This window comes from Halichoerus grypus, chromosome X (assembly GCF_964656455.1).
Source record: "Halichoerus grypus chromosome X, mHalGry1.hap1.1, whole genome shotgun sequence".
NCBI classification, from domain to species: domain Eukaryota; kingdom Metazoa; phylum Chordata; class Mammalia; order Carnivora; family Phocidae; genus Halichoerus; species Halichoerus grypus.
In genome coordinates this window covers 15640138-15665148 of record NC_135727.1, presented here as the reverse complement: position 1 = coordinate 15665148, position 25011 = coordinate 15640138, and the positions used below count along the sequence as shown (strand labels likewise).

The 25011-nt window shown below is 46.1% G+C and overlaps 1 protein-coding gene across 4 annotated transcripts in view; it reads right to left on the bottom strand.

The window, feature by feature from the left end:
* Positions 1 to 25011, bottom strand: part of ARHGEF6 (Rac/Cdc42 guanine nucleotide exchange factor 6) — a 96817-nt gene that overhangs the window by 67375 nt on the left and 4431 nt on the right. For 3 of the 4 annotated variants that reach the window (XM_078064181.1, XM_078064182.1, XM_078064180.1), the window contains exon 3: positions 268 to 352. In XM_078064181.1, the coding sequence (XP_077920307.1) occupies positions 268 to 352 (85 nt within the window). Of the gene's footprint in view, positions 1 to 267; positions 353 to 19384; positions 19882 to 25011 lie in introns of those variants that run through there. The other variant, XM_078064183.1, reaches the window with a different exon arrangement.

The following is a 25011-nucleotide window of genomic DNA, read 5'->3' as shown; positions in this document are numbered from 1 at the left end:
CCGTTGCTTATTCCGTAGCTTCGAACGAAATAGTTTCTTGGTTCTTATCATTATATGAAGGGCATTACAGTAACATCTGTGAGAGGCATGTTAAAATCCTCAAGTATGAACAACTAAAGCACGTGACACCCACTGGGATTTATTTTCGAGGAGAGGAGCAATCTGCCCCATTCGAACAGTCCTGGCCACAGCTGGCTCCTAGGGGAATGAGAAGCCCGTGGGTCCAAACATGTCACGCACCACTCATAAATCACAAACCCTGCTTACCTTCTGTTGCTTTGTTGACAGCTAAAAGAGTGCTCAGAACCTTGGAGAAGTTGACCCCTGAATACAGGTCATCAGGATCAAATACCTATGAGAAAGGAAACTGAAACTGTCAGACACTGTAAGGATTCAACTCAGCAAACCAAACTATCAAACGGCCACTTCCTCCGGCTCTCAGGAGACAAAAATGTACAAGCCGAGACCCAAACCTCTGTATACCTTCAGGAGAAGTGAAAGCAGCAGCTGAGCCACCCAATGACATGTGGCAGGCCATCGGTGAGTCAGAGTGAAGCGGTGATGGGAAATGACAGCCAAGCTGAGAAGCCACGCGCTCGCCTGACCTGAGCATGTCAACACTCAGCCCGGTTCCAGGAAACCCGAATGCATGGGTTCCAGTTCATGCCCGTCACCTACACAACGTCCTTACAGTCCGCCAAGAAGGTGCTGGAGCCTTTCTGAGATGTTTCCAAGTGCGCAGTTCAATCACCAGGTTCAGTAGGGCCACCGTCCACACTGCCTTGTCCTCTGCTCCCTGTCCTCCCCGCTGCCACCCACTGGGTCCCAACGGCCTGGAATCCTAACTCTATGCCGCCCAAACTTTTCCAAGGCCTGCCTTTGGCTCCCAACCTCGGTTCCTGGTTTCTGCTGCTTGACCTTGCCCCTCTCAGCTCGTCTTCATGGATTTGAACCTGTGCCGGCTCTTCCTGGCCTCAGGTGACTTTTCCAGATGGGACCTCTGGCCTTCCGAACACTCCTCAACCATCAGCAACAAATCATGAAATAAATACATTTCACTTTGCCTTCATTCTGATATGCCACTGTCCCTAGGGAAGACACCAGTCAGCTGTTGTTTTAAATACAAATTAATTGTTGATTTACAAATGTATTCCACGTATGAAAATGTATGGACAGTTCTTCTAGTCTCCTATATGTGTATTTGAAACTAGAAGTATCCTCAAACGTAGGCACAATCTATGAGTTTGCCAGCCAACAATGTAGATACACTTATCTATAAGAAACCCATGTTCTGGATGGAAATGCACCTTCTAAAAACATTTCTTCCCAGGAGGTCTAGAAGTTTGAATCTTCTTTTCCCAGATGCAGTGATAGGAGTAAAATGTACCTTTTCATGTGGGACAAGACTGGTAATGGGCTTTCCCATTAGATAGAGCCAGCCATGTCATTCCTAATCTGCGTGTTTTCTGGGAGCCACGTCAAGGCAAAATTTTCTCTTCTTTGTGTACATATTCTTCAAGACCTAAACTCTGTCTCTAGAATGAAAATACACAGTAGCCATTTTTTTTTCAAATTGGGAGGGGGCATCAATATAGATAATATAGATATATAGATATATAGATACAATATAGATATATAGATCAATATAGATAATATATGCAAATGTGAGCCTATAGAAGTCTGCCTATTCTGGGATTCACGACTGTACTATTCGTTTAATCAATGAATGTTTTGCATTCAAACAATATGACTGAAGAACCCAGTCACAACTAAAAATGACACACTGGGGCGCCTGGGTGGCTCAGTCGGTTAGGCTGCCGCCTCTTGATTTTGGCTCAGGTCATGATCTCAGGATCAGGACTGAGCCCTGCCTCAGGCTCTGCGCTCAGCGGGGAGTCTGCTTCAGGATTCTCTCTCTCCCTCTGCCCCTCCCCCCAGTCACATGCACGCACTCGTGCTCTCTCTCTAAAATAAATAAATCTTTGAAAAAATAAAAATAAAAATGACACACTAATCTCCTTTTAGTAAAGGGGTAATCCCAATATTACTAAAGAGCCAAACGACACTACAGTCCAAATATGTTTCTGAATGCTGCAATATAAAATTCAAAGTTGTCCAAGAATAAATGCGTAGGCATTCTGCTTTAGTTTGCCAAAGTCTGGGTGAACAAGATACAACAGACCCTGGAGAGAGAACCTAGTATCCCAGAGGATTCCAGATTCACTGAACCTCCCTTAGAGCACATCAGTGGGAAAGTGTTAACGACATGTATGCCAAAATGGTAACAAAGCAAAAAATTCAGTCGTTTCTAGCCCATAATTCCTAACGGGAGCGTGAATATGTGTGTGCGTGTGGATGTGTGTGTGTTGGGTAGGTGTGGTGGAGATGGGGAGAGCCTGAAATAAGAAGCAGAAGGAAATGTTAGCAGAATGAGGCAGGAGAGCAAAAACGGTGATAAAAAACCTCTCCCCTTCTTTTTCTGTTGCTCCTTATCCAGGTTAACTGACTGCCCAGACGTGGCAACACTGGCGTTATTCACTTATATGGGCACTTGGCTGAAATTAAGACAAATAACCTGATCAGAAAATGAAACGTGCATCATCAGCAAGAGTCACTGCAAATGCTTGAGGGGAGCTGCCTGGACTATACAGAGTTTCCTTTTTAGAAAAGCCCGATACACTAGAGTTTGCCCACGGACACTGTTTTTCTCACTGCAAGCCTATTCTGTAGCACTAGGAGCTACACAGGAAAGAGCTGGAAGAGGCCTCTAGGGAGGAGTGGAGGAAGCAAAGCCTAAGAGTTATGATTTCAGAGCGGTGGAAAGATTAAATATAACCAGGAACACTGTCCACAGCACCACACCCTTCCAAACCCCAAACTGCATGCTAGTAAACATTCCACTCTGGACTCTGCCTCCATGCACGGAGACCGGTCCCCTGCTAAAACGGAAACATTTGGAGGGAGCACAACACGTTCAGCTGTTAACAGTCTTTTAGACCTTCATGGAAATGAGAGGCATGAGACCAAGTTTAGAGATGATGGTGTGAAAAACCTAAAGGCACTGGTGCCCAGCTGGGAAAAAGCAGAATTGTCCAACGTGGAGGGGGTATGGGGAGAACAAGGAGAAGTAGGCTGCGGGACAGGCCATTTGCCTCGGACTAATCCCGACCATTTATACATACAAAATGGAGAAGCAATTCCCCTTTTCTATCTGCAAAGCACTGGGGCTTGTGAAAGGAAATGCAGATTTGCATATTTACGATGCCTGTGCTTTTCCAACATGAAGCCGTGATGATACTCATCTTCTGCTACTCTGTGCAAGCCTCACTAGCCTGTTTAGTATGGCATGAAGCTGAGTCCCAGATGAGTGGAACTTTCTCTCTACCACTTGGGTCCAGAAATTAGCTGGTTTGTTTCCAGTTGGATCTGCCAAGGTCAGATGAACAGCAGGATTCCCTCCCTCCATTGACCACAAACAACCGTGATGCAGACAAGAAAGAAAGGATTACTTCTCAGACTATTGCTAGATGCTTTCAAGGTCGCTCCTGCAATGGGATGAGGCAAGGTTCAAGGATAACAGCAACAACAAACATTTACTCTACTCTGGGTAAGCGACAGGAGGGACAGAGATGAAACTTCATGAAAGATGTTTTTTTTTTGTTTGTTTGTTTGTTTGTTTTTTTAAGTACTCTTGACCCTTGAACAATACGGGTTTGAACTGTGCAGGTCCACTGACACATGGATTTTTTTCAATAAATACAGTACAGTACCGTACATGTATTTTTCTCTTCCTTATGAGTTCTTAATAACATGTTCTTTTCTCTAGCTTACTTTATTGTAAGAATGCCGTATATAATACATATAACATGCAAAATACATGTTAATTGACTACTGATGTCATCAGTGAGGCTTCTGGTCAATTTACATAAGGCTACCTAAGGTCCAATTCTACATTAGCAGCTGAACTCAGACAAGACATTTTATTTTGTTTAAAGATTTTATTTGGGGCACCTGGGTGGCTCAGTCGGTTAAGCGTCTGCCTTTGGCTCAGGTCATGATCCCAGGGTCCTGGGATCGAGCCCTGCATCGGGCTCCCTGTTCAGTGGGGAGTCTGCTTCTCCCTCTACACCTCCCCCTGCTCATGCTCTCTCTCTCTCTCTCTCTTTCTCTCCCCCCCACAAATAAAATCTTTAAAAAAATAAAATTTAAAAAAACATTTTATTTATTTATTTGAGAGCGAGAGAGAAAGTGTGTGCATGGGGGGGAGGGGCAAAGGAAGAGGGAGAGAGAATCTCCAGTAGACTCCTTGCTGAGTGCGGAGCCCAATGCGGGGCTCGATCTCACAACCCTGAGATCAGGACCCAAGCCGAAACCAAGAGTCGGATGCTTAACCGACCCCACTACCCAGGCCCCCCACAAGATATTTAATCTTTAAATGTTTCTGCACATTTTAACATTTTGGATATCCACAATGACAGCAAAACTTCTTTTCCATCCACTAAACACCAGGTGTTAATTCGGAACGGTTGGGGATCTGGCAGTATAAGTTTATATTTTCATGGCTTTACATATAGACCCTTTTGGAGTAGTTTTCAGTTTCAATATGTAGGCTATTTTATGACATTTTCCCTAAACTGACCAACACAAGGAAGCACATGAGAGGAAAATCTCCAACCCCCCCTGCTCCATTCCCTCACTAATCTTACAGGGACAGGGTCCTGATTTCCTGAGCCCCTGCTATGCGCTGACACCATGATTGCAGATTATATATATATATATATATATATATATATATACACATCTCCATTCATTGCACGTGATTCTCCCAGCAAGCCTGTAATGTAGGTACAATTATTTCCCCCATTCTACAGATGAGCAAACTGCACTCCGAGTGGTTAACTCACAAGGCAAGAGATCCAAGAAAGTGCTCTGAGGGGCAGTTTAGCCCTGTCTGCATACTTTCCACTGTCATGAGGCATTCGAAAGAAGAAAAAGAGATCTGCGCCTTTATGCACAAAAAGCAGTCCCTTGCCGCTGTCACTATGATCCGCGTCTATACCATCTGCAGCAAGTCTGTTACAACCTCTAAGATGACTAATTCCACTAATCGTGGCAAAGAGAAAACCTCCCATATGACAAGCCTGTCTCCAAGGGGCCATGCCTGATTCCGGCGCTGGCCTTCTCATTTCAAGCCCTGACCAGACCCAGAAGGCACCTGCTCCTGCTTGCGGGAAGTGGGGGAGGGCTGCACCGAGTTACCCCTATTCTATTCGTTCATCTGGTTCCACCTTGCGAGCCGCCGTCCATGTTTGTGAGGTGTCGGCTGGGCGGGGGTCCAGCCCGTGGTTACAGGGCCACGCTAAACCATCCCCTGGCACCTTGCTCTAACCATCTCAGATAACCAGTGACAGCCCTGGCCACATCCTTGTTCAGAGAAGCCACACCGCATACTCGTTCGGAACAGGGGACCGTCTCTAAAGTCATGGGGCTTTGGTACCATTCAATCGACTTCCAATTAAAGTTAATTGAGGGTTTGGGGTGATCACAAGAGGCTCCGTCACTCAACTGTTAAAACCTCATCAGCTGAAAAGCAAGGGATTCAGCGGAACCACATGGACATAGCTTCTGTTTCGGGCCCTTTAAAAAAAAAAAAAGATTCCAAATATTTTAAGAACATTCCATGTCTCCCTTGTTCCTGCTGAATAAAATCTCAAATTAACTTAGCCCATCTTGAATCGCATTCTCCAATTCTCACAGCTGAGCATGCTGCCTCTGTTAACCCCTGAACTTTGGAGGAAATGTCATTACAGAATGCACCAGAGCAAGCAAATCGGAGCTGCTTAGTCATATTTCGCTGGGTGGCACTGCTCCTGGCTTTGTGAGCACAACAGGGATGCTGTCACATAGCTCCCCCTGAAAGCAGTCACAACGTCAGCAACAAATAATGCTCTTAGCTCAGAAATGGCACTCAATGAGCCACTGGTACTCCCCTTCCTAGAATACGGTGGATGGCTTTTGTATTGTGCCTGGTTTTCAATAATAACTTCCTATTTGATAGGGAGCAAACTTAAAGAGAGCAAATCCTGCTCTCCGCTCCTCTCTTGTTTCCTTCCTTCTCTCCATTTCAGCCATTCAGAGCGGCAACAACATCAGTGTCGGCAAAGAGCTCCGGCGTGAGGGTCAGGAGACCTTGATTCCAACCCTAACCACGTTCACAAAAGGCCACTGCATCAACCAAGTGGCCCATTTGCTAATTTCTGCTCAAAGAAATAGACCATTAAGAAGATTGGATAGTCCCATTTTATGGCCAGCATATCACTCTCTCCCAAGAGAGAAATCTGCATGGTAAGCCAAACCAGAATTAGAAACTTGTTGGATAGTATATAATCAAAGCAAAGGGAGTCGGGAGTATCACAAGCTAATGTAATTACTACCTGTTTATAAATGCACTTCTTCAAAATGTCATTTTAAAGATGACCTACTGGGGCGCCTGGGTGGCTCTGTCGGTTGAGCGTCCGACTCTTGATTTTGGCTCAGGGCATGATCTCAGGGTTGTGAGATGGAGCCCCTCGTTGGGCTCTCTCTCTGCGCTGGGCGTGAGAGTCTCTTTCTCTCACTCTTTGGCCCCTCCCCCATCTTCCCTCTCTAAAAAAATTAAAATTAATTAATTAATGGCCTATTTATATAGTGTCATTTTACGTAAGTAATGTGTGCTTCTGGATTGCCTGGACCTTATAGAATCCAGAGCCAGGAAGTTCAGCTCCGTAGAGCTCCTATGACCGGAGCGAAGATCTGAGTGGAACCCCTCATCGCTCACACCTCATTGCAACATCACCAAATCCTCTTCCTGATGGCCACTTCAGAATCACCAACACCTTATGGCCTCCATTCTTCCTTGTTAGCACTCCTTTAGGGGAAAAAACACTTTCTCCACAACAGGGAGTTCTCTTCAATTGAGTATTTTTTTAAAGATTTTATTTATTTATTTGAGAGAGAGGGAGCGCACGTGTGCACAAGAGAGCACAAGCGTGGAGAGCCAGGACCCTGGGATCACCACCTGAGCGGAAGGCAGATGCTTAACTGACTGAGCCACCCAGGTGCCCCTCTTCAATTGAGTATTAAGTGTTCAGGAAAGAGCGGAATGAACAAGGAATGACAGAGGTATCTTGGCCAGGACGGCCACAGGATTAAAAAGAGAAAAAGACAGAATAACCGGCTTTGGATAATTTCACCAAGAAGAGAGTAGGCATGAAGGGAAGAAAAAGATGAAATCTCTCTTGTTAATAGGGCTTGCCAAGCCCAGGACAGGAAGCAGGGCGCCTAGGACCAGGCGCTGCTCAGCCAGACGCCATTGCGGCCTGCCCCCCACCTTCCCCCGCACTCCTGTCACTAGAACCTTTGAGGGAGCTGCACTGGCTGCCCGTTTTGAGGGGTGGGGTGGACGGGTAATTCCTCAGCTGCCAGAACATCTGGGTGCCAGACCAGGGGGTGTCCTCCCCAAGCTCCTCACCCCCACCCCTTCAGGGAAGGAGACTTATTTCCTAGCGTTCCAAACTGGAATGCGGAACCCATTTTCCCAGGGACGTAGGGCCACATCTGCCACTTAGTGTGTGAATTCTACAGCTCAGCCACACTTATTAAACAGGCCATTGTGGGCCAGCCGGAAAACTTAATCAGCACGTAGAACCTGATTTCTAGGGGGAAAATGTTTTCTGTGTTCCTAACAGTACCTTACAAATCAACTTTTGGAAAAGACTCCGTTTTACATTGAAGAATGCCTGGTCGTGTGGTCCCAAATTAATGTCCACCTCTGTTATACTTTCTCCTTGTCCTTTCAAATAAAGGATGAACAACTACCCTGGACACTCCAAGCACTCTTTATTTTGGAACTGCCCATGATTCGAGAATCAAGTGATACACAGGAAGACGATGAGAAGAGCCTCAGAAATGGTAACAGTTGACAAGTCCCGCCTATTTAACGAGGCCAGCCAGTTAAGGAGGAGATTCCCACGGGAAGACAGGGCTCCTGCCGCCCCAGCTTTCCCAGGAGTCTGCTAGGGCTGGAGCCTGGGAGCCTAGCAGAACCAAGGGCTTTGCTATAGAGTCCATGCACGGGAGAGATTGGTGTTAAATGAACGCCACACAAAGATCAGGGAGGGAGGAAGGCCATGAAAAGAGGAAGCACTGCAGGCTGCTTTCCACAGCAGCTCCTCTAGCCCGTTTAATCTGCTGCCTTCCAGAAAGTTCTGCATCGCCTTACCCTAAGGCTTCTGTCTTCGGAAGTGCCCCAGCCTCCCAGTCTGTAGAGATGCTGCACACACTGTAATGTTCTCTATTTATTCTGTGGGTGTTAGGATTAGCTCTGGATTTCCAATGAGAAGGCGGACTCTTGGAAGCCCAAACTGGCCCCCACAGACCCCGCCTGGGGTTCAACGTATGTGAGAGCCTCGATAAATAATCATCCACTGGCTGATCAACAGGATGTACTGGCAGAGAAACGTAAACACAAATCAGGCCTCATGAAGCCAGTTCTTTAAAAACTTTTTCACTTCCGGATCCTCAGTGTTTAGAAGAGTGTCTGTCACGTAGCAGGCGCTTAATAAATATTTGATGAATTGAGGAAAGTTTAGAAGCTTTTGCCAACAGATGATTAATCACAATTGAAGAAAAAGCATTGCCAAAATTACAATAAAGTTCAAGAGAACAGGATTAAGGAAGAAACAATCTCCACGTGACTTTCCAGGAAACGCCTATTAGCTAACATAACAATACGCTTGTACTCGTCGGCAAAATTAAGCCGCTCAACTGGGAGATGACCAAAGGTGCTTCAGACTCCAAGGTTGTGGGTTTCATTGAGTTATGTGCCCAGTTCGGGCCAAGGCTGCAATTGCTGGCCTGTCCCGGGTAGTACAGGGGCCTTTCATTCTCTTCACAAAGCGCCATGACCTACGCATCACAGAGAAAGGAAGTGGGGAAAAACTGGAGTTGGCTATATTTTTTGAACTGTTTTGCTTTGCTGGAGTTGGCTATATTTTTTGAACTGTTTCATGGTAAATCGCTTAAAGGACAAACACTAGCAGCCCAGCTCACCTGTTCATCCCTTACTCCAAAACAGGCTCTGAGTCACAGCCAGAGCACAGTGGGACGTGGCAAAATATGCCAGAGGAACTCACGAGAAGCAAGAAGGGGTGAGAGGCAAATCGAAAGCCTACAATCCACATGCCCCAGTTTACACCAGCTAATCTGGGTAGGAAGGATGTTGTGCCAAAGTTACAACCATTTTCTTTATTTAGAGATCACCCTCAACAGTATATTTGGCAAAGACTTTTGGCACTCCTTGCCAAAAGTCTATGTGTGAGCCACCTTTTCAGAAGTATGTCATTTTCAGAGATGCCCTTCAATGCCAATTGAAGACATCAATCAATTAATTAATGTTCCTCCATCTGATCTCAAACAAGATTTACACCTAGGATACATAATCCAAACATGGTGAGGTGGGTGTTTGGGAGTTCACCCATCAGACACGTCAGGAATGGTGCTTTCCATGAATATCCATGTCTCTCAGCCTAATGGAACCCAGCCTTTAAGTGCCTACAGAATCCAATCCCCAGTCTTCAGGCTGGCATTCAGATTTCTTTTCAAGCCCATCATTTCTCACCATCGTCAACTTGTATGCCCCAGAATCCTTCACTTTCTTCACTGTGCCTCCCTCCGATGTGCACACTTCTCCTTATGAAAAAGTCCCCTCAACCATTTGAACCCCAGCTGTCCTTTGGGGCCCAGACGGCATCACTCCCACTCCACGGGGTCTGCCCCAGGCACTACACCTCAGTACACAATAGGCTTCTTCTTCTGAACTCTGGGTTACGGTCTAGACTCTGGACCCACTAACTTGGATACCTCGCCACATGCCGCCATCCACTGTTAAACTCCACGATTTCCCGTACTGCCTCTTCCCACGAGGCCACGGGCACAGCACCCACCATACAGACGGCAAACAAGTACTTGCTGACTATGATGCTTTCCTTTTCACCTGAAAGTTAAACAGGTATTTCTTCCACCAGAAACACCTGTCCTTCTGGCATGCCTTCCCTGAAAGGAAAGACAGAGAAAAGGTCATTTTTTTTTTTTTTTTCTAGTAGAACCTGATCAATCAGGGCTCATCTATTTTTCCATCACTTGGTAAAACAGATTCTTCTTTGGAAGGCTGTGATCGAGAGTCGTGAAGAATGCTGACAAAGCATGTATCTCACCAAAAGGAAGTGAAGGTACTACTGCCTGGGATCACTTGGGAGAATCCCAGTTACAGAGTCCTAAGGTGCAAGTGTCACACCTTGAAAACCCAATGAAATCAAGACAGTTTGGGTAACATAAGAAATAAGAAGTGTGGGGTGCCTGGGTGGCTCAGTCGGTTAAGCGTCTGCCTTCGGCCCAGGTCATGGTCCCAGGGCCCTGGGATGGAGCCCCACATCGGGCTCCCTGCTCGGCGAGAAGCCTGCTTCTCCCTCCCCCACTCCCCCTGCTTGTGTTCCCTCTCTCACTGTGTCTCTCTCTGTCAAATAAATAAATAAATAAAATCTTAAAAAAAATAAGAAGTGAGCTGAGGACTGGAAAAGCAGAGAAGGTCTTCCATATGACATTATGGGACCTAATTCACATACCATTAATTTTCTTTTCTTTTTTTTTAATGAAACAGGTACTCTAGCTTCGCATAAAGAAACAGAGTAAATACTGTATTACGAGAGACTAAGCTTTCTTTTTATCCTTATTTTCATTCACGAAAGAGTCATTTCTATGAAAGACAGTCAACTCTTGATAATCTACATATAGACTCTTAGATATACAAGCTATCTAAAATACATTTTTAAAAATTCATCCGGGGGCCTCTGGGTGGCTCAATCGGTTAAGCATCCAACTCTTGGTTTCAGCTCAAGTCATGATCTTGCAGTTGTGGGAAATAAAAAGGATAGTATGTAAAATCTGGCACATAAAGGAGTCACCCACGAGCTCACCAAAACCATTGTTTTCCACTCTGTGGTCTTTCCCGGAAGGTAATTTTGCGATCCCAAATCAAGATTTTCCCCAATCCATAACACATTCCTAAACACCAGCATGTCTTCAAAGAACGCAAAGTGGTCATGCTACAGCGCAAACGTTTATTCACACGATCACAACATATACGCCCCCAAAGAAACGGTTACACTTCTTCTGTTGTTAAAATACTGCATTCTCGGGGCACCTGGGTGGCTCAGTCGTTAAGCGTCTGCCTTCGGCTCGGGTCATGATCTCAGGGTCCTGGGATCGAGCCCCACCTCGGGCTCCCTGCTTGGCGGGAAGCCTGCTTCTCCCTCTCCCACTCCCCCTGCTTGTGTTCCCTCTCTCGCTGTACCTCTCTCTATCAAATAAATAAATAATTAATTAATTAAAAAAAAATACTGCATTCTCTTGGTTTGCATACGTTTCTCACAAATTATTGGTAAATAGCCCCAGTTTGCTGGAGACCTAGCCATGAAGAATAGACAGATTTTAAGATGGAACGTTCCTTAGTGTTCAGGCCTGCTTCATAGGCTGGGCTCTTCATAAAAGATGTGAAGAGCTTGACACCTTAATGATGCCTCTTAAAATAATGTCCACGCTTCCAAGGGTGGAGAAACCTGCCTGCTATTGTCTAGAGTGAGACAAGCCCTTAATAACAGTGTCACTCACTGCTTTGCAAACTGCTGCCTTCCATCTTACCTTAATTTAATCCTTTCTTTTCCCTATTGCCCATTTCAATCCCTCAGCTGATATGTCTGATCTCTGTAATAATATTCAAGTCCCCAAGAAAGTATAAAGCTGGGATTTCACTCTATTTGTTTTTAAGCAGAACTTAATTAGGAAGGTATATCTTCTGCCAGAAGTCAAGTAGAAATGATGGGTGGCTCTATGCTCTTTCGGATGAGCCCTCTCTGAACCCATACACCCCTCTGCATGGTAGGGTCCAAGTCGGCCAGGCTATGACAAAGCCTGGAGCTAATCAGACAGATGTCTGGCATCCTAAGTCTTTCTTCCAGACGACAGCAGAGGAAGGGGCAATGTCACTATTGAAATGCAGAGGTGAAGCAGCTTCTGGACTGGGTGGACATATATCCCCTCTAAAAAGTTGGTAAGCCAAGGCCCTACAAAACTGACAAGTGCCCTCACCCTTCTTCATTTGCAGTTCAAAGGCCAGACCTTGCACTTCCTTTTGGTACTAACCCCAAAGTCGTCACCAATCGTCCTGCATACCTTCTGCTGTGCCAGCAACGAATGACCCTCGGGGGCTGCCTCGATGATAACCTATGACCAGATAAGAATGGGGCCGGAGCAGGGGATAGCTGGCCAAGATTGTGTGGGTCTAGTAAAGAGCTATATTGTGCTCTGGTGCCCCCAGAAACAGCCTGGATTAGAATCAACATTAAAACCAAATTAGAGGGGGCACCTGGGTGGCTCAGTCGTTAAGCATCTGCCTTCGGCTCAGGTCATGATCCCGGGGTCCTGGGATTGAGCCCTGCATCGGGCTCCCTGCTCAGTGGGGAGTCTGCTTCTCCCTCTGCCCCTCCCCCCTGCTCATGCTCTCACTCTCAAATAAATATTAAAAAAAAACAAATTAGAGTGAATGGGATTTAAAACTCAATTGATCAAATTTTCTAAAAAAATGCATTCCATTTGGTATTATCAAATGGAATGCATTTGATAAGGGAGACTCAATTGATCAAATTTTCTAAAAAAATGCATTCCATTTGGTATTATCAATATACATTCAACCCAATCCACAAATGCCATGTTTCCTTCTTAAGTATTACATACCGTGGTTTTTTGTATAGAAGCAATTGATTTTGATTTTCACCCTCTACTATGTCCAATTTGACAGATTTATTACTTATTTCCCTGGGGCAAGGGGAGACTTTTTTTTTTTGTCGATCGTCACCAAAAATAGAAAACCATTTGTTGAATTGTTTAATTTAACTAAAACAACAAGCATCTTGCTCTGGGGTGTATTTTTAAATTTCAAGCTATTGTAATTATAAAATGGATGTGTTTGTTTTAATAGACACAGAAGTTAAAAATAAAACAAATGAAAGACACAAAAAATTAAACTACTTCATCCAGATAGTAAACATGAGAAACTGAAAATATTCTTTTATCACCTTCTAGTTTACGCATAGACTAGAAAAGAGCAAAAAGCATTCCTGATTTTTCAATTCCGAGGGGGATCCATCCAAACTGTTTCTATTATTAGCACACAAAATGGTAGCTAAAGAAGTTACTGTGGTTAACAACTGAATAATTCATATCTCTGAAGAATTCAGTTGCTCGGTCTTCTCCAGGTCCTCCTTAGAACCGGAGCCCCACACATCTCTAGTCCTGAGTTCTTATAAAGGAAACCATATACAAATTGTTTCCAGCAGTTAAAAATCGGCCACCCTAAGCATTCAGAACAACATTCAGAACAACAGCAAGACAACCAGCTGGAGACCTTTACATGAACTTCTACAACTGGTTCATAAAACTCTTAAGATTATACATAAATTGACAGAAATTATAATTAAAGGTTGCAGTCTCTGTTCCGTGGGTATCACTGAGCCACGATATCACTGAAATTTAAACTGTCTTTATGTAGCCCTCCAAATAAAATATGTAAACAAATTAAACAGGACATGTAAATAATTTTAAACACATTTCAGTACACTCTAATCTAAATTCAAATTATTTTCTATGATGTGAGGCACTGAGAATTTCAAGTACAAAAAAAGAAAAGCACTTCAATTAGTGAGTGAAAGATGTTAATAATGTTGAAAGGCCTGATGCGTGCTGGTCAACACGAGAACAGAGGCCAAGGCCGTCACCACGATTCATCCAAAGTTCCCAGAAAACACTCAACTCGGTTTTGCCTTCACAAGAGGAGTGTCAAGTATTAGAAAATATGTGGGCATTTTACCTTCAACTTTACTTTTTAAAAAAATGTTTTTTTCCACAAGCAAGCAGTCTCTGTCCAATAAAGCATAGAACCAAGGAACAAGATGGCTGGATTTTGTTTTCCTGTTTTAAGATTCCTCCCTGTATCCAAGTTTGTTTTTTTTTTTTAAGATTTTATTTATTTGACAGAGAGAGACACAGCGAGAGAGGGAACACAAGCAGGGGGAGTGGGAGAGGGAGAAGCAGGGTTCCCACAGAGCAGGGAGCCCGATGCGGGGCTCGATCCCAGGACCCTGGGATCGTGACCCGAGCCGAAGGCAGACGCTCAACGACTGAGCCACCCAGGCGCCCAATGTATCCAAGTTTTTTGTTTGTTGGTTTCACTAGGCTCCACACCCAGCGTGGAGCCCAAGGCGGGGCCTGAACTCACGACCCTGAGAGATCAAGACCTGAGCTGAGAGCAAGAGTCGGACACTTCACCAACTGAGCCACCCAGGCGCCCCCCAAGTTGTTTTCAATGTTAGGATTTCAAAAGAAGATCTCTCTCTAAAGCATGACTCACTTCTTTTTTTTTTTTTTTTTAAAGATTTTATTTATTTATTTGACAGAGAGAGAGATAGCGAGAGCAGGAACACAAGCAGGGGGAGTGGGAGAGGGAGAAGCAGGCTTCCCGCCGAGCAGGGAGCCCAATGTGGGACTCGATCCCAGGACCCTGGGACCATGACCTGAGCCGAAGGCAGACGCTTAACGACTGAGCCACCCAGGCGCCCCGCATGACTCACTTCTTAAGAGTTTGCTTAACACAACTAAAGACTTACGTGAACTTTTTTTTTTGATAACGCTATGTTATCATTCATGAACACTAGTCTACTGGGATATATTAAAATTCCAGTTAGGAACTAGCTTTCATTGAGCCTGCTCAGTGCCAGGCACTGTGCCACATGCTTTCTCTGCTTTCTCTCATTTCCAGAAGGGGTAGTGCATGCCTGACAATAACAAAGTAGCACAGACCTAGTATTACCTACTGCTGCCACCACGGAAGTTAGCACACACCTAAGAAGTGGCCGACCCAGGTCAGTTCAAGTCCAAAGCCCAGGCTCTTAGGCACTGCACTCCTCATGCATGCGACTCCTCAAGAACACAGGTTTCGGGGCGCCTGGGTGGCTCAGATGGTTAAGCGCCTGCCTTCGGCTCAGGTCATGATCTCAGGGTCCTGGGATCGAGCCCCGCATCGGGCTCCCTGCTTGGCGGGGAGCCTGCTTCTCCCTCTCCCTCTACTGTTCTCCCTGCTTGTGCTCTCCCGCTCTCTCTGTCAAATAAATAAATAAAATCTTAAAAAAAAAAAGAACACAGGTTTCCCTGACCAGGATTCACACCCAGACCAAGATAGGGAAAGTCACAAATTCGAGCCACTGGACTGCACAGCATGTGCTGAGTTGCCTGACCCCACACCAAAGGGCCCCAGATGGTTATGTATTCGGGGGTCTGCTTTTTAGAGCTTTCCCGCCTCCTTTCCTGGCGTGCTGTTGATTTCACTGCTTCCATGCTGTGCGTGGCTATGTACTCTTTCTACCGCTGCCAGCACGGCTAGTCCCTGGCAACCCCCCTTCTCCCTTTATCACGACCTTCTATCTCGATGCTGTTCTCCAATTTACAAAGTGCTTCCACATACCTTATCTCATCTAATCTAATTTTCTATTTCTAATCCGTTTGGGGATGAGCAACCAGATTACCCATAATTCCAACACGCTTAGATAAGTAAAAGTCATTAGGCTCCAAGTGAGATCCTGAGGCAGTCTCCCAGGAATAAAGTGCGGAAGCCTTAGTGCAAAGATGGTGGGGGGGGCATCTCTTCTGCAGTCCAGACCTTCCCTCACCACTCACTCATGCTACTGGTCATTCATTTAATAAACATTTACTGAGTACCTGCTATGCGCACATGTTATATTGAGTGCTGGGATTATAAGAATGATCAAACTCAGCTTCCTGCCTTTGAGAAGTGCCAAGACTAGGAGAGAGATAAACGTGTCCACAGATCCCTATAACGAGAGTGGCCCGCCAGCATTAAGATAGCCTGGCACAAAGGATTATGGGAAGGGGGATGAGAGTTGCCCAATCCAGCAGAGAAGATTTTCTAGAAGATCTGAGGCTGTGGAGGAAGCTTGGTGTCTCTTTCTTCACTGGAGGTAGCTAGATGGCTGAACTCTAGATAAACTGTGGAAATGGTTCTCACATCTGGATGCACATCACAATCACTTGGGGACCTTTCAAAACAAACTAATTACAAGACATGGTGACTCTGGGAAACTGTCGGGCTGAACATATACATACCCTGTGGCTCAGCTGTTCCATTCCCATGTACAAACCCAACAGAAATGTTCACAGCAACCCCAAACTGGAAACAACCCAGATGTCCATCAACAGGTGAACGGATAAACAAAAGATGGTACATCCACAGGATGGGATACGACTAGCAATAAAAAAGAATGAACCATTCGGATCCACAACATGGGTGACTTGGACAAATGTTACCCTGAGTGAAAGAAACCTTATACAAATGAGTACCTACTGTATGATTCCACTCATATAATGTACTGAAACAGGAAAAAAAAAAAAAAAAAAAGAATCTATTGTCTTAGAAGTCAGGGCAGTGGTGCCCACTGGTGAGGGGTGTGTCTGGGAAGGGGCATGAGGGCGGCTTCTGGGTGCTGATAAGGTTGTGTTTCTTCATTGGTGTGCTGATTATATGGATGTGTTCAATGTGTAAAGATTCATCAAACTATATACTTAGAATTTGTGCGATTTCCTGAATTCATGTTATATTTCAATATGACGTTTATTTAAACATTAAAAAAAAAAAAAAAAGAAATACCAGGGTGCCTAGGTAGCTCAGTTTGTTAAGTGTCTGACTCTTGATTTTGACTCAGGTCATGATCTTGGGGTTGTGAGATCGAGCCCGGTGTCGGGCTCTGTGCTCAGCGGGGAGTCTGCTTCATATTCTCTCTCCCTCTCCCTCTGCCCCCCCATGCACTCTCTCTCTCTCTCTCTCTCTCTCTAAAATAAATAAATAAATCTTAAAAAAAAGATTCTCTCTCTCCCTCTCCCTCTTTCTACCCCTTTCCCTCTCTAAAAATAAAAGAAAGAAAAGAAATACCCAGGCTTGGGCCTCACTACAGACCAATTAAGCTCAGTGGGGTGGGGGTGGGGGAACCCAACATTTGTATTTTGTAGAAGCACCCCAGATGGCTCTGATGTACAGCCATATCTGAAAAGCCAGGGGCTTGGTGTTCCTGTATTTATCAATAGCTCCTTTTGGGGGGCAGCCTGGCACATGGCAAAGGGAATGAGTTCTGGAGTCAGGCCCATCAGCAATGACATTCTGATTTGCACTGACGGTGTGAGGCATTTATCTGGATGATCCCCAAACCTCGGTTTCCTCCACTGTATAATGGGCATACCACCACCTCCCTCCCAGGATTGTTGGGACTTAAAGCACCTAGCACAGTACCTAGAATATAGCAGGTGCTTAAGAAGTGGTAGCTAAGTGGTAGCTACTCCACTCCTTTTCCTCCTTTGCATCTAAGTTCCTAAGTACAGTGATGAGCAGATCGCTATAAATGCACAAAACCCACGCTCTCCAATTTCTCCTCCTGAATGAGTTTCTTTGTAAAGACTGAAGTAATATTATACCTGGACTAATGATGTCAAACGAATATCGGACATTTCCGGGCCCTAGTTTGCTCACTCTATTCAGCACCTGCTATCCCTGAAGATGAATGGAGAGGACACAGACCGCCCATAAATACAAACCACAGACCCTCCTTTGGAAGGCTTTACTCCTGCCCTCATCCTTAAGAACAGCGCCAGCCCTGTGCGAGCAAAGACAAGGCCAAGATGTGAGTTGGCAAAAATAACAGAAAAAATGAGTAGCTTGGAAGACATACCATCCGTAAAATGTGCCAGATGAAACGCTTTTGTATAAAATGTCATAGTTTAGTAAAAACAAACCAAACAAAATCCTGAGCTGAGAGCAGAAGATCCAGGTTGGAGTTTTGATGCTATGACTGGTAAGCTGGATGACTTTGGTTAACTAACTTTTCGGTTTCCTACATGCTTTACAAGGGCACTGTGAGTTTCAGATAAGGTAGGTAGAAGGCATTCTAAAAAAATTAAGCGGCGAAGAAATGCAAGATGACGATACAAGCTGCAAATTTACTTTGTTCCAAACTCCAATCACCAACCACCACCACCCCCGGAGACTGAGAACTCTCTGATATTAACCACTCCGAGCACACCCAGCCTGAAGCTCGCTTATGTAAGAAGGGACTGCAGCACTGCCTGGCATGTAGCATAATACTTTGCTTAAGAGAAATCCTTGGAAATGCCTCAGCTGAAGTACAAGGGCAGGCCCAGGCCTTAACGTTTTGGAGAGAGGTGCTCTCAGTCACAGAACACCAGAACTGTGGCTGGAGCAAATGATGTCATCCAAGCTCCTCTTACCATGGTCAATGTCAAAATTAAGATAGGAAGTTCAAGGACAAATTGTGGGCTTTCCAGGCAAACAGAACTTAGGAAAGCAGTTTGGACCTTAGAATCTTGTGGTTAAAATTGTTACTACTTTACAGAACATCAACCAAAATGTATCCTATTCTGTGATTTCTTCGGGGGTTACCTGAAGCTTTTATTCACAAAACCGTAAGTAGTTGCGTAGGTAAATACATTCCCTTATTCCATTTGTATTCCCACTACACATTAAGAAAAGAAAAAAACTCGTGTGAGTCACCCCTATAGCCCAAAACAATAACAAACCAAAAATAAGATTTTTGAAGAGACAGAGATAAACTTAAGGGCTCTCCACTCTAGAGCTAAGAAACGAAATAGCTCAAATACCTGTTGGGTTCCTAAATGACTGGAAAATGAAAACTCGGAATTAACTACGGGCATGTTGGCACACCTTGCAGAGTACGGGTCTTCCCCCATCCACAACCCATTCCTGCGACAGACCTGTGTACTCGACGCCGAAAATATCCGCAAACGTGCGGATGCCGGGGACTGAGCTGGTGGGGGGTGGTGGGGGAAGGCATCAAATTAGTATCGAAAATAGTACTGTTGACTCCTGCCCTGGTTCCGGGGGAAAGAAGGAATCCTGTCCGCTGCAAAGCCGGCGGCCAGAGCCGGACAACTCGCCCCTAAGTTTGGCGCGTCCTCGCTCCGCGCCCTCGGTCCCCCGTCCCCGCCCCCCCCCCCCCCCCCGCGCCATCCCGGCCCCCGGGATCCCAGGGCACTGCCAGGCCCTGGCCGAGCACCGACCCCGCGGCTGGGGCTGCGAGCCTCGGCAGGGGGAGGAAGGGCGGCTCCTCTGCAACCCGGGTCCTTCGGCACCACCCCGGCCCTCGCGTTTTCCCCTTCCCTTGACCCCCCCCCCCCCCGCCCCCAGGCAGGTCACCTGGCTCGGCCGCTGCCCGCCGCTCCTCCCGCTGCTCGCTCGCTCGCTCGCTCGCTCCGGCCGCGCCGCCGCCGCCGCCGCCGCCGCCGCCTCCTGGAAGCAGCTCGCCCTCGCGAGTCACGGGGCCGGCGAGCGGGCGGGCGAGCCCGTGCCAAGGCTGCGGGAACCGTGCACCCCAGCCGGAGCTGGGACCCTGCCCTGAGCGCGGCCGCCACCCGAGCGAAACTGGAGAGCTGGGCTCGGCTCGCTCGGGCGGGGAGGGGCGGCTGCAACTTTGCTCCCGAACGCGGGCGAGGAGGGGGCGCCCGTCTCCAAACTCCGTGCAGCGCCCGCCACCTCTCCAGCCTAAGGATTTTCTTTATGCCTTTTTTTTTTTTTTTTTAATCTAAAGGGAAGCCAGATTCTTGCCCTCAAGTTCTTGCTTCCAGGGCCGTGCGGCGCGGCGGGCGGAGGAGCGCGGCGCCGAGGGGCTGCGGGAGACGCGCCCGCCGGGTGCGCTGGCGGCGAGCCGGGCCAGGGCGGGCGGGAGCCGCTGCCCGGGGACCCCGCTGGGCTGCGCGCGAGGGCCCCTCCGGGCCCGGAGCCAAAGCCAGGCAGGGAGAGCGGCCTGGAGGGACCGGGCCAGCGGCGGGGAAGCGGTGACCCGGACCTGGATCGCCGAAGTAGGAACTGGAAGTGACAGCGGCAGGGCAGCAGCCGCCGCCGCCGCCGCCGCCGCCCGGGTAGCCGTGGCAGCGGCAGAAACCACGGAGGAGCGGCGGCGGCGGCGGCCACACTGCGCATGCTGCTGCCGCCTGCAACCTCCGAGCCCGGGGCCCGCTGGCGCCCGGCCTAACGCCCGCCACTGCCGGAGCCCCGGGAGGGAATCCCGGCCTCGCGGACTAGCCCTTCCTGGCGGCCCGCGTCCTCCTGCCGCTCGCCGACGCCACTCGGAAGCCCCCCAGCTCTGTGCCGAGCCGCCGAGACAGCGGGAAAGGACGCGCTCTCCGGCGGCCCTCCACATCTGTCCCTTCCCCAACTGTCCTGCATGCCCTTCCTGGGCTCTCTCCTAACAGGACCCAAGTCAAAGGGGCCTGTTAGGAGCATAAAAAGGTTCATGATAGATGGGGAATATTTACCGCCTTACTTGAAGTCCAGTTTTTACAGAAATACGATGCAGTCAGTAAAAGATTAGGATGGCCAGAGCCCTGGGTGTCAGTCAATGTAACTCAGGGAAATTCCATTAGGAGTGTCAGATTTGCTCAACAGAAAAACAAACAAACAAACAAAAAACAACTTACCGATATCCTCTTTAGTCTTCCCACTAGTACAAATTGAGCAGCTAAATATACAAAGCTCTGCCCAGCAGAAACTCATGGACTTGAGCCAGTTAAAAACAGAGTGTCCAACAGTTAGACATTACCAATCCCTACTCTAGTCTCCTTTCACAGATGAATCAACTGAAGGGGGAGGGGAGGAGGCTCTGACTTCACACAGGTGGCAGACCTAGCCTTGAAGGAGGGCCTGATTGATACCCATTACAGCTACTGACCTCACTCCTCCAAGATGGTTCTGCTCTCCTGGAGCTTGAGCTCTCTTATGGGAGATTTAGCCTTGACTCTTGGTCATTAGTAGATCTGCCTTCCTTCCAGAACTGCCTTCATGCAGAGCAGTCCCTGGGAAACGGCAAATCGTCCATCCCACAGGCCCCACTTTGGGGATGGCACCCATGCTGTTCCAGTGACAAGGCAGATGGAGTGACTCAGGGAGACAGGAGGCAGTGAGGGGGTGGGGGCAAAGAAAAGCCATACTGATACCAGCTGGTACTGGAAAGAGAAGGAGAGAGAAAAGAAAGAAGGGAGGGAGAGAGAGAGAGAGAAGCACTAATTGAGCCTCATATACATTCAGTGAAATCCTTCATGAGCAAAACATCTTTTTATAAAAGTAGGCTTGGCCCAGCAGCAGAATAGGAGATAGTAGGGTATCCCCGGCAGTGGGTTTGTAGTAAAGGTGGCAGGGGACGAAGCAGGAGTACCAGCTGGGGATGGGGCCAGGAGGAGAGCATGAAGGCTGTAGCCAGAATAGTGTAGTCAAAGAGGTATCACCCCAGGCCACTCTCAGTTGATCAGAAGAACTGTATCTGTCCCTCCTCCTCCCAAGTTCAAAGGCAGAATGAAAACAAAACCACCATTGCTAAAATAGGTTGTCAGAGGACTTCCTGGTCACATTAATGACACTCTACCTAGATATGAGGGTTTTCCCATATGTTCTAGAAGATCTTCTCTTGAGGCCTGAGTGTCCTCCCTGCCTTCTCCATTCTGTAAACAAATAAAAAAGATAGAGCTGGTTCACAGAAAAGGAAATACAAATGGACTATAAAGGGGTCAGAAGATGTCCAAACTCACTAGGAATCATGAACCTCAAATTACAGCGGTAAACGAAATACCATCTTCACCCAACATTTTAGCAAACATGAAAGATAAATAATGGGACATGAGGGAGAAGGCACTTCCTACTCTACTGGTGGTAGTAGAGCTTCAGATAGCATTTTGTAGGGGTTTGAGAATATCTATCAAATTTTGACACAGTAATTCCATCTCTATGAAGAAAAGTGCTTCAAGAATAATCACAGATGTACACAAATCCATCTCTATGTGCACATACAGCCCCATGACCCGCTGGAACTTATCCCAGCAAAGCAAGATTGATCTAACATATGAAAATTAATCAAAGTAATATAACATATCAAGATAATAAAGGACGAAAACCAATGGTCATCTTAACAGATACAGAGAAAGCATTTGACAAAGTCCAGCACCCTTTCATGACCAAAAAAACCCCCAAAACCCTCAAAAAACTAGGAATAGAAGGGAATCCTTCAATCTGATAAAGGACATCTATGAAAAACCCACAGCTAACAATCCTACTTAATGGTGAAAGACTGAAAGCTTCCCCCTAAGATTAAGAACAACATTAGGATGTCCACTTTAATCACTTCTATTCAACATGGAACTGAAGGTTCTAACCAGGCAACTTAGGCAAGAAAATGAAATAAAAGGCATCTAGACTAGAAAGGAAGAAGTAAAACTATCTCTATGCACAGATGACATGATCTTGTACAAGAAATCCACAAGGAATCCAAAAAAACCATTAGAACTAATGAAAAAGTTCAGCAAAGCTGAAGGATACAAGATCAATATGCAAACATCAATTGTATTTCTATACACTTGCAATCAACAATCCAAATATGAAATTAAGAAGACAATTCCATTTACAATAGCATCAAAAGGAATACAATTCTTTGGAATAGACTGAACCAAGGAGCTATAAGATGTGCACACTAGAAACTATAAAACACTGTTGAATGGAATTTTAAAAGACCCAAATAAGTAGAAAGACATCCTGTGTTCATGGATCAGAAGACTTAATATTGTTAGGATGGCAATACTCCCCAAAGCCATCTACAGACTGAACACAATCCCTATCAAAATGCCAGCTGGGTTTTTTTGGGTTTTTTTTGTTTTTGTGGAAATGGACAGGCTGATCCTAAAATCCATATGGGCACACAAGGGATCCAGAATAGCCAAAATGATTTTGAAAATGAAGAACAAATTTGGAAGACTCATGCTTTCTGATTTGAAAACTTATTACACAGCTACATTAATTGATTGAGTGGGGAAAAGAATAGTCTTTTCAAAAATAGTGTTTAAGAGAATGAATTTGGGAGATGCCTGGGTGGCTCAGTTAAGCAACTGACTTTGGCTCAGGTCATGATCTCAGGGTCCTGGGACTGAGCCCCACATCGGCTCTGCACTCAGTGGGGAGTCTGCTTGTCCCTCTGCCCCTACTCCCGTTTGTGCTCTCTCTCTCTCAAATAAATAAATACAATCTTTAAAAAAGAGAGAATGAATTTGGACTCCTACCTCACACCATACACAAAAATTAACTCAAAATGATTCAAAGACCTAAATGTAAGAGCTAAAACTATAACACTCTTACAAGGAAACGTAAGTATAAATCTTCACGACCTTGCATTAGACAATGGTTTTTTAGACATGATACCCAAAACACAAGCAACAACAACAACAACAGAAATAGATCAATTTGACTTCATCAAATTTTAAAAACTTCTGTGTTCCAAAAGATACTATCAAAGTTGGGGAGGTGCTTTAGAGAGTGCTTTGTTTCTTAGATGTCTCAGCAGATCTCCCTGACCAGTTGCTAGCTGTGTGATCTTCCAGAGACCCTAGGACACTACAGCCATCTGAGAACACAAAGATGGAGGTCCCTTGGAGAGGCCCACTGGCCACCCAGAGGTTCAGAAGGCCGTTGCTCTTTAATGGGGCCGCCGTGCTCCACAGCCAGTACTCAAGATGTCACTGTGCTGCCCCATCTCTGGTTTCATTTTTCTACATTTCCCAACTGACCCTTTCAAGCCAGCACTCTGTCTTTAGATAAATAACAGTGTGTTCTGGGGGCGCCTGGGTGGCTCAGTCAGTTAAGCCTCTGACTCTTCATTTCGGCTCAGGTCATGAGCTCAGGGTCTTGAGATCAAGCCCACACATAGGGCTCCATGCTCAGCGGGGAGTTCTGCTTGCGATTCTCTCTCCCTCTGCCCTCCCCCCACTTGTGCTCTTTCTCATGCACACTCTCTCACTCTCTCTCTCAAATAAGTAAATAAAATCTTAAAAAAGTCAAACTCGAAAAAAAAAACAGTAAAATGGTGGTTACCACGGGATGGGGAGATGAGGAGATAAAAATTGATATTGTTTAAGGGCACAAACTTGCAATGAGTACTAAATAAGCCACAGTGATCTAATGTCCGGCATAATATTGAATATAGACAACAATATCATACTAGTATTATGTGACATGATAGATACCACTGCAACAGCAATCATATTACAATATATAGATATAGCAAAGTAACATGCTATACACCTTTTTTTTTTTTTTTAAAGATTTTATTTATTTATTTGAGAGAGAGAGAATGAGAGAGAGCACATGAGAGGGGGAGGGTCAGAGGGAGAAGCAGACTCCCCGCCGAGCAGGGAGCCCGATGCGGGACTTGATCCAGAGACTCCAGGATCATGACCTGAGCCGAAGGCAGTCGCCTAACCAACTGAGCCACCCAGGCGCCCACATGCTATACACCTTAAACTTACATGCCGTATGTCAAATATATTCAATTAAAAATTTAATTTTAAAAACTTGGTAAATATTTGTGTCTCGGTCTGTCTCCTAGCTAGCTACCTGGGAGCTTGAGACTGGATGGTCAATATTCCTGGCTGCGGGGTGCCCCCGGCTCAGCTTTCAGTCTCATGCCTTATGTGCATTATCTCATTTGATCCTTAAAACAATCCTACGCAATAGATATTATTAATGTCTCCTTTACGCAGATGAGGAAACTGAAAGAGAGGGAGGCCAAGTAACTTTCCCCGGAGTCCACAGTCAGTAACTGACCAAGCCAAGACTCTAACCCAAGCCTGTCAAACTAGAGAAAGTTATGTGCTTAGCCATAGTGTCAGATACCACCTTATTCCAATATCCCTATGATGTTCAAGCCAGCCTCAATGATCAAAGAGAGACAAAAATATGCCCAGTGCCTTTATTCAAGAAATGAAAATTAGCATAGACTTTTCAGAAAG